Source organism: Saccoglossus kowalevskii, chromosome 9 (assembly GCF_978046115.1).
Source record: "Saccoglossus kowalevskii chromosome 9, keSacKowa6.1, whole genome shotgun sequence".
Classification (NCBI taxonomy): Eukaryota; Metazoa; Hemichordata; class Enteropneusta; family Harrimaniidae; genus Saccoglossus; species Saccoglossus kowalevskii.
Window position 1 is genome coordinate 30,198,735 of NC_140649.1, and position 9,446 is coordinate 30,208,180.

The 9,446-nt window shown below is 36.6% G+C and overlaps 1 protein-coding gene across 1 annotated transcript; it reads right to left on the reverse strand.

The window, feature by feature from the left end:
- Positions 1 to 1,501: 1,501 nt before the first annotated feature.
- LOC100372064 (low-density lipoprotein receptor-related protein 12-like) lies at positions 1,502 to 3,787 on the reverse strand. The gene is made up of 4 exons (XM_002733008.3): positions 3,654 to 3,787; positions 3,431 to 3,538; positions 2,825 to 2,995; positions 1,502 to 2,070 (listed from the first exon to the last, which is right to left on the reverse strand). The coding sequence occupies exons 2-4, from the start codon at positions 3,504 to 3,506 to the stop codon at positions 1,844 to 1,846; spliced, it is 474 nt and encodes a 157-aa protein (XP_002733054.1). The 5' UTR covers positions 3,507 to 3,538; positions 3,654 to 3,787; the 3' UTR covers positions 1,502 to 1,843.
- Positions 3,788 to 9,446: the final 5,659 nt, after the last annotated feature.

Here is a 9,446-nt window from a genome sequence, read left to right on the forward strand (position 1 = left end):
AAATATATGAGGCGGTACATTAAATTTGTATTATCCCTGGACCTGAGCATAGTGCTACTTTTATACCACTGTCAATTTATTCATCTGCAGAGGGTAGTGATATTAGTTGGAGTGGCAAATTTGACACTACATCAAAGAATCGTTCAGTTTTCCCACATGTCCCAACTAAAGCCATTGCCCCATTAGATTATCTGTACAAGTGGGAACATCACTACTGTAAGTTTTTGGTGATAAACCAGAGTGTAAAGGAGACCAAGTGCCATATGATTCATTTCCGTTGAAATGCCCAAATGTGCCATTCTTGTGCAAGAAAGAATGTCTATTCCTAGGAGGCGGCACAGTGTTACATAAATTGGCAAGAGGTTATGAAGTCAGAAAGTTAGACAATAGTACACATATCTATTAGAGGGCGCTGTCTTACACACTCGATATGGTATCCACATAAGTTGCATTATTCTGATTTAACAGGTGCTGCTGAAGTTTCTGCGTTTAAGGCTGCACTCGATGGAACAATACAAGAATTTGCTGGCCATCAGAATTTTGTTTTATGAGGAGAGGAAATGCACTGAACAGGAGCATGCAAACATCGGATCTTGTGATTGAATGGGACAAAATTAGTTTGAACCACTGATGTCTAGGTAACTTGACGTTTTATGGCCTCGATAGAAGAGCAGTCAACCAATGACACAAGGCACAGATGCACAAATATAATGTGTGTTCTCAGTATGATAAACTGAAACAGCTACTTATGAACGATCATCCCCTTCACAGGGTCATTTACAGTCTGGTCGAGAGGATCAACTAAGTAACCAATCAAGCTCCATCTTAGAAGTGCACCAGACTCGGATTCATCAGCCTTTTCTTAGACTCCTTAGACTCTTTAAGTGTTCATATGAGCCGCAAAAGTGAATAATACACGCTCATGTGTTGGTAACAATCGTATATTGATAAATAACAGCTCCCGACAACTATGTAATACATGCTACTATTTTGGTACCAATCCTATATCGAATATTAACAGATCCCGGCAACTAATATGGAATGTATCCGATTCCATATTGCTACTATGTTGGTACCAATCCTATATCGAATATTATCAGATCCCAACAACTGAATAATACATACTACTATTTTGATACCATCCCTATAGTGAAGTATAACAGCTCCCGATAATTAAGTTAGATATGAGACGATTTTGGTACCGTTTCTATAGTGAAATATAACAGCTCATGACAACTTATTGTCGAATGTAGTTAATATATGCGCTTACTCATTAGCGGCATTCAATTGCCTCTATTGGCACCTCCTAGGCCGTTCGGTACCAAAGTACGGTAGTAGCAAATACCAAAATAGTGGCCTAAAATACGTTCAATAACGTGCATTGGCAACTATGGCATATGCTCGAAAACTTGAAACTTGATAATTGTCTATTCGACAAAACTCGGTCGGTGCGTCCCATGCCCTCTAACGACAGCGACGTATAACACAGAACATACATGAATAATGTAATGTAATTTATTGGACCAATACTGTAACAATACAATACAATACAATATATATGTATATAATACATAACATAATATAATTCAATATAAATATGCAGATTAGTACCTAGAAAACAAATAAATAATATTGTAATACTGTTAACAGTTTGACAACGTTGGTGTTAAATATCTTATCATAAAATATACATATTTACATGATTAGTAAATGACTTCTTGTATATTGACAGATAACGCCCGTTCGTGTAAGAGTATAACGGATACTTGATTATCTGCATCTCGAAAAAACAATACCGCAAAAGTTGAAATACAATCTCGAGATTGCAATGATATCGCGAGAATTAAAATAGATCGACTCCTGGCATTTCAGTGATTTGTCCATGGTGTTGCAGGGTGCAGTTCTCTGATTGGATAGTTTCACAGTCGGCTTCATCGCTGAGATCGGCACAGTTATATACACCATCACACCGACGACACTCTTCAATGCACATACCGTTGTCACATTGGTACTTGTTCAGTAGGCTCCCGTCACTGAAATATTTTCCAATAAATCCGTTGTCACAATAACCTGTTATAAAATACATAGTATAAGTAAAATGCGATAATACATTCATATCTTATCAAGAACGGTGTTAATTGTGTTAAAGGTCAATCATATTCATTTCAATTTCTTTCAGGCGTCGTCAACAAAATTTTAGTTTGGTAAGCGAGGGCATTGGAGATGTTACTTGTAAAAACACTATTAATTTTTTTTTAATTTAGCTATTTTTGCTGATAAGTAAAATTTGGCCAAATTAAATCCATATGAACATGTAAAAACACACACAAATAAAATTCTATGTTTTCCTGCCAAGTACATAAACTTAAAATCCAGTGAAATTGCCCAAAACTTAAATTAAATGCAGTGAAAATGAATTATTTCAGATTATTATATTTTCAGTGAATTTGGGGAAAGTGATTTCAAAATGTTCTGCTGGGGACTTCATGAAAACTTCGAGTGAACATTGTGATTTGGCATTAAAGCGGGAGGGTCGTCACCTGCGCACGCGCGGGAATTGAGTCCCAACCGACGATAACACACGCTAAAAACGCAAAGGCTCATGGGTAGACGCTTGTTTATAAACAATGACACGCTATGGCCATCTGACGCATGCGTAGGTGACGACTCCCCCTCTTTAAGCGGTGCGGTTCCTGTTGTTTGGTTGTTCCAGGCAACATATTTACATGTTCGAAATGTATAATTCGCTCACTGATATGAAAGAATAAATACACATTACTAATAATATACATAGTGATCAGATTGGTGCAACTATCCCCCTTACTTTGAAATTGTTCAGCGCATTCATCCGCCAGTTCATCAGATCCATCTTGGCAATCTACTATGCTGTCACAGTGCCAGTCAGGTCGGACACAGTGCTGAGCTGGGTTCTCCCATCTCACACATTCAAATGGAGGATCTCCGAAGTGACGTGACAAAGAAAAACACGAATCCACTGTGTATGAATAAGACAATGTGTGTTATGCAGAATACTAGTGACGATGAGGAAATGAGGAGAGGATGAACATGATAAAAATAATTTTATGCGACAATGAAACTTTGACGAAAATCGAAAAAATTAAGGGCGGTGGTCGTCGTGCAGAGCGTGTCCGAGAGTGTTTCACACTCGTTGTGTACGTCACTTTGAATCCAATATTCATACAGCATGCATCGCGACGACCACCGTCCTTTAACTTCGATCGATTTCTGGCGAACCATTCCTAATTGTTAGCAATTACACGATTTTAAACAAATATTTACGTCAGAAAATGAAGGTATTTCCACACTTTACATGTATTTTTCCAATGGAAACGACGGATTAAAAACAAACCAGGACTTCATGCTGAACAAATTACTAATAACTATTTAGTGTTTATATGATACTACTTACAGATGGTTGGAATAGAAAACGCCACATTGACACACACTAGCACCAAAACAGCGATTGACATCGGACTGATATTCATGGTCAATAACTTGAACGATCTTCAACTTTTATCTGTATTGGATAAAAATATAAATGTCAATGAAACGGTAATATGAAATATGGTGTTATACTAATATGAACAAAATGATCCCTGTTAAAAAAAACGCTGAATATGCCTGCTACGTACCCTGATATCTTAAGGTCGTTTGTTGACGGGCAGGTACACTGTCTGATTGAATTCTGGTGCTGTGGGTGCCGTGTCGTCTCATTTTATAGTTTACTTGCAGCGGAACTCTGCGTCACGTCTTTCGGCAAATCGAGATTTTCACAGTTCGGCGAATACACGAAGTGGGTGTGTTTTACTGCTGTCGGTCACCTTTGTCAACGACTGTATCAATAACATTACTTTTTACTCTGGCCAACCAGCCAACGTAATCCATGTTATACTCCTGTCGGTTATCTTTGACCGTGATTTGTTCGCAATTGAAGTATATAGTAAATATAGCAACCCCTCATACGCCCATTGAGTCAACAACATAACGAAGGCATTTGTGTTTAAAATGTTTTATTTATACTAAACAATTCTTAATGACGTCAACATCGTTTATATTTTCATATCATACCAGTGAAAGTTTCTTCATATTGTACAAATTGACAATTATGTGAGAATATTGGAGGGGGTGTGATGTGATTGGTGTATGATGTACAGGAAACCTTCAAGTATACTAGTATAATGAATACCTGGTATCCTCGAATATTCGGACCACGGAATGTGGATCTGTTAGATAGTTTTGAGTCAGTGGCGGATCCAGAAAAATGTATGGGGGGGGGGGCTTGGCTTAAAATTACTAGTACGGAGCGTAAATCGCAGAGAAGCTATGCGTAATCCAGATGATATGAATCGTCATGCGTTTGGGGGGCATGCCCGCCCCCTCTCTGGATCCGCCACTGTTTTGAGTTGAAACATTATGTATCAGTTCTTAGTAAAACACAGCACAATTGTAAACGAAGTTGAAATAAAAACAGCAAAATACCCCCACCCATCCAATCCAACCTGAAATAAGGGTATATTTCCGGACCATGTGAAATCTAAACTCAACTGATGACTCTCTGGGCTAACGTGTTTACGGCCACCGTGTATGGGACCCGCGGTCGATTGTAAATTCACCCCGCCCGAAATTCAACGTCTCGTTACAACCTGCTATTTACTTTCATTTCCATTTGATGTGGGACTCGTAATACCGCACTTCCGGCTTACATGAGTGTGTGACTAACTACATCCAACGTATATGCGTTATACTCTATTTCCACCGTGTCTAAATCACGGTTCAATAAAGTTATATTACTGGTATTTTCCGTGTCACCGAGTCAAACGGTGTAGTAAGTCAGGAACTTCCTGGTGCAAGTTTCACGAAATGTCTTCTATTATGATGCAAAACAAATCCTTTTTCTGGCTACCAGTCTTTAGATACAAATACAAAAATACTACAACATCACAACTGTGGGTGAGCGAAGTTCATCTAATAATCCCAAATTTAAAATGCAAGATTGTTTATTTCATTCATGAGATCCCAGTAATTGGCGACTGACTACAGGCTAGGCAAGGTCATCACGCCGGTCATCGCGTCACCACAATACAATACGAGTGGTAGGGAATCCCATTACTAAACTTGCATGTTGCAAATTCAGTAATCAAAGGTAGAACATTACCGAGGGGGGGGGGGGGTAATTCTGTTTTATAGAATTTGATCGAAACTTTCCAACATTTAGGGTAGATTCCGATCGGTGATTTTGTCAACATTTCATAAGTTGCACACTTTTAAAATTAATTCAAGACAATATTAAATTAATAGAACTTATATATTTAAAGCGCGGTAGACGTCGCGCTGCGCATGTTCGATATTTGTGTTGATAAACATTGATTTTCCCACAATCCAATGCGCTCTTCAAATGGAAATCACAAGTATGAGGTTTGACCTGAGCGCGACTTGCACTGATTACCGCCGGTGACTCCTTCGATACCTTCCAATCACATGAAAATTACCTGATTAAAGCTTGGAAACGTGTCAGTTCGTACTCGTTGATATGCGCAGCTCGACGACTACCGCGCTTTAATTAACATATGGACATATTTTCCCTTAATGAAATTCGGCAGCACATTCCATATATAGTTGCCTTTCCCGATAAAGTTTCCCTGAAACACGATGGAGCCGGGGGAAATATGTTTTTACTCATAAAATCTACGTAGAAGAAGAAGAATAATGCTTCATTGTTCAAGTTGGGCTTTATACACAGTATTTCCGAGTTTCTTAGAATAGCCACAAATAGGATTAAGTCAAGTTCTGGGAATATTACAAGATTTCTATGGATTTTATAAAGTTGGAGGAAATAGCTGATTAGTACAGACTGTACTAAGAAGAATCTACAGCAACTGGACTCAATTTCGGTCATTTAATTGGTGTTTGTACTACTGTAAAAAACTTTATTTTCGCTCATTTCGATGAAGGAATGATTCAATGAAAATAAAATCCAGCGAATACACCTTTTTTCTATATTTTACATTCAACACGTCAAACTGAAAAACAGCTAAAATTAAATCCATAGAAAACACGCAAAAAGTCTATTCAGCGAAAATTAATTCCAGCAAAAATAAAGTATTTTACGGTATAACATATCATGAATATTCATATTGTTTATTTCACAATTTCAACGGACAGTTACCGTGCATACAATCATAGACCTTTCTAAGGTCTATGATACAATCGTCCGCTCACACGGTCCATATACTTTGTGGAATCACTTGGCAGGAACATTATATAAACCTCGACATTTCAAGATAAAATTCATGACAACAATTTCCAATCGTCCACGACTCGCACACATGTACTTATTATTAGTATTTTATTATCATCTCATTGATCTTTTACGTTTGCCTAGATTTGTCAATTATATACAAGTCGGCAAAACTTCCATGCGTCCGACATTTTCTCTCCTTATGCTTTGTACTATACTACGACAACTTGAAATGTAAATAGGTTAACCTTTGTAGTCGTTAGATTCGAACTTATCATATCGGCAAAAACAGAACCGAAAGTCACTTTCAAGTGTACATCTATTCAGAGTATGTTATATTGGACATGTTTTGACTGACTACACGTATTTTATCAGATTTGTTCTTTTCGAGAAAAATGTAACTCACTATAATGTCAACATTTTTTAATATAAATTTCAATAAATATAAATTAAACGTTTTCTATTACATGTACATATGAAAAATGTTTTTGTTTATAAAGATGCAATATCAAAACAACAACTATTTAAACCTACTTTACAATACTAGGTATATAAATTATCCCTTTGAAGCCTCTCCACATCCAAAATATGTTTTTGAAATAAATTTCCTCACGCCATTGGCTATCATTATTACTGATTTGTTATCACTGGGTTGACTTTCCCCAAAAAGTTGGTTTCCCTGGCATGTAATAAATAAATAAATAAATAAATGGCTTCTAATAAATCTCTAAACAATAAATTGAATAATTACTCTCATCTACCATTCAGAAGATTGGGGAAATTCCGTAGTTTTTTACTAGTTTTGCTCGCAAACACAAGAGCGAATAGACTTAATTTTCTTCATCGGAACAACTTTCCAAAATTAGATTGTGAGTCGATCCACTAGTATTGACTGTGTATAACAAATATGATTTAACATGATTTATTTTACTTGTTTAGGAGGAATAGATGTCAATATGAATGGAAACACTATTTTAATGAATTGGTCATCGGAGAGCTGTATTCAGATGACAGTTATATGTAATGTAGGAGAACTTGGGGTTAACAACACTCGGTCAACGACGTATTTCATCCATCACTGTTATGTTAATGAGATGCTGCGAGCAGCAAATAAACTGTGGGTGTCACTAAATTTGACACAGATCTTGCATAATATCTAACAAAATTAACATCTGAGACTGATGCCTAAAAAAATAAGTTTGAGATGATGTACGTGTGTAGTGGCTGTCTTGACATGAATCATTTAAATTGACTCACCAACGCGTGTCATATTAAGACTTTAGAATTTGTTGTTGTTTTGTTTTGTTTCCCTTTGTAGTCTGATTCCAGTAAATTACTTACGAAATAAAAGCTTAATCCAAAGTGTTTCCTGATTATAATTTTATCTGTGTCAGACTTTTAAAAACGTGTTACAATTCCAATTATACACGTTTGTGTTGACGAAAAATGACTTATATTATCACGTACAATATGGTCTTGAACTATCATACCATAAAACAAATGAGGCTCTTACGGAAGAAGTCCAACAATATTATCCCCCAGTTACCCCCTCCCCCAAGAGCTCTCTCCAAAAACAATTATCCATAAATTAAAACTAGTTTTTCGGATCCCAAATTATGACGTGGCTAGCAGATGTAATAAATGCTTCATAGTTGGCGTCCATGTGCGTTGCGCCCTATAATAAAAATAGTTGGTAGTGGTCGTAGATGGCGCGAAACACTGCACACTCTTACTGTGTGGAATGAAGTTTATCTATACATATAAGCACCAAATTTCAAGAATCTCACAAAATGTGTCCAGGACATTTATTACATTAAATTTACGATTCAAACAGAAGACACAAGTAAAAAAACACACATTTAAAAATAGGGACAGAATAGAAGAAACCCGACCCCCCCCGAGTCCTTGAATATAAAAAGACTCATTACTATTCTACCTTGAAGGATTTTATATACATACTCTGCATTTAAGATTTATTCACCTCTTGATTTTTAACTTTGTACGAAGTTGATTCACCAATTAGTTGGCCTAATGGTTGTCAAAAACACATTTGCCCTCATGATATGATACTAGTAACCTCAATGTTAGTGTTTAGTTCTAAATGTTTGGCAGATAAAAAATATACATTATTCTAGATCGAAACAAACTTTTCGCATTGACTGTATTCAAAAAGGAGCCAGCAGGTGGCGCTTGCTGGGACACATTTTCATTGATAAATTTATTTAATGAAGGTTACTGTGACAGTACTCTCGACTTTTTCCCTGCCGGAAGCATAAACCAGCGTTATTCTCCAATACCTCGTGGGCCAAGTAGAGTGAATCTTTGCGCAAGCATACAAATTGACTTTGAATACCTACCTACCAATTACAATTCCATTAAAGATGCACTGTCATAAGTCCTTTTTAAACGTTGCTACAAGTGTTCCCGGCCATTGCCTCCTCTATATTTTGTGACCCCAAAACACACTTTAACTTGAAAACATATCGATCATATTATAAAAAGTGTTACTTTGTCAAAATTTCCACACTGACTATTTAAGATTGGTTATAAGATTAGGAATACCTAAGCATAGATTATGCGAGATCTCGCATAATGCTTGAAAGACACAGACTGAACATCAACTGCAATAATCAAATTTGATTTTGAAAATGAACTTCTCTTTTTATAGTTCAATTCTAATATGCAGAGCTCCCAGGTGAGAATTTGGCATTGAGATACAATTACTTCAGCAAAATTGATCATCATCATATGTGTATATCAAAATATTGAGCATAAAAAAGTTTTGCGGTTGTTTAGACGTCATTACGCTATGACTTTCGTTCTGTTTTTACATTCGATTTCATAAACTCAGTGAACATAAACGCGTCTATTGGATAGGGTTTACAATTCAGTTCAAATTTTCTCCTGCAGGAATTGCATTAACCTATTGTCCACTCTAGGCCACCAAAAATATAGGGGGCCCAATTTTGGCAACAACAAAAGAGGCACCCATGCGAGTTCAAGTTTTCAGATACAACACACTCATAAAAGATTTGTATATTTGCGTGATGTCTTAAATGGTTACAGTACAAAACTGTTTGGTTATATTTTTTAGAAACCGTGGTTCAGTATATGAATTAATCAATCTCCTATCAATACAGCAGACTCTTGTGATTGGCTGTTGGTATTCTACAAGTTTGTTGACCAC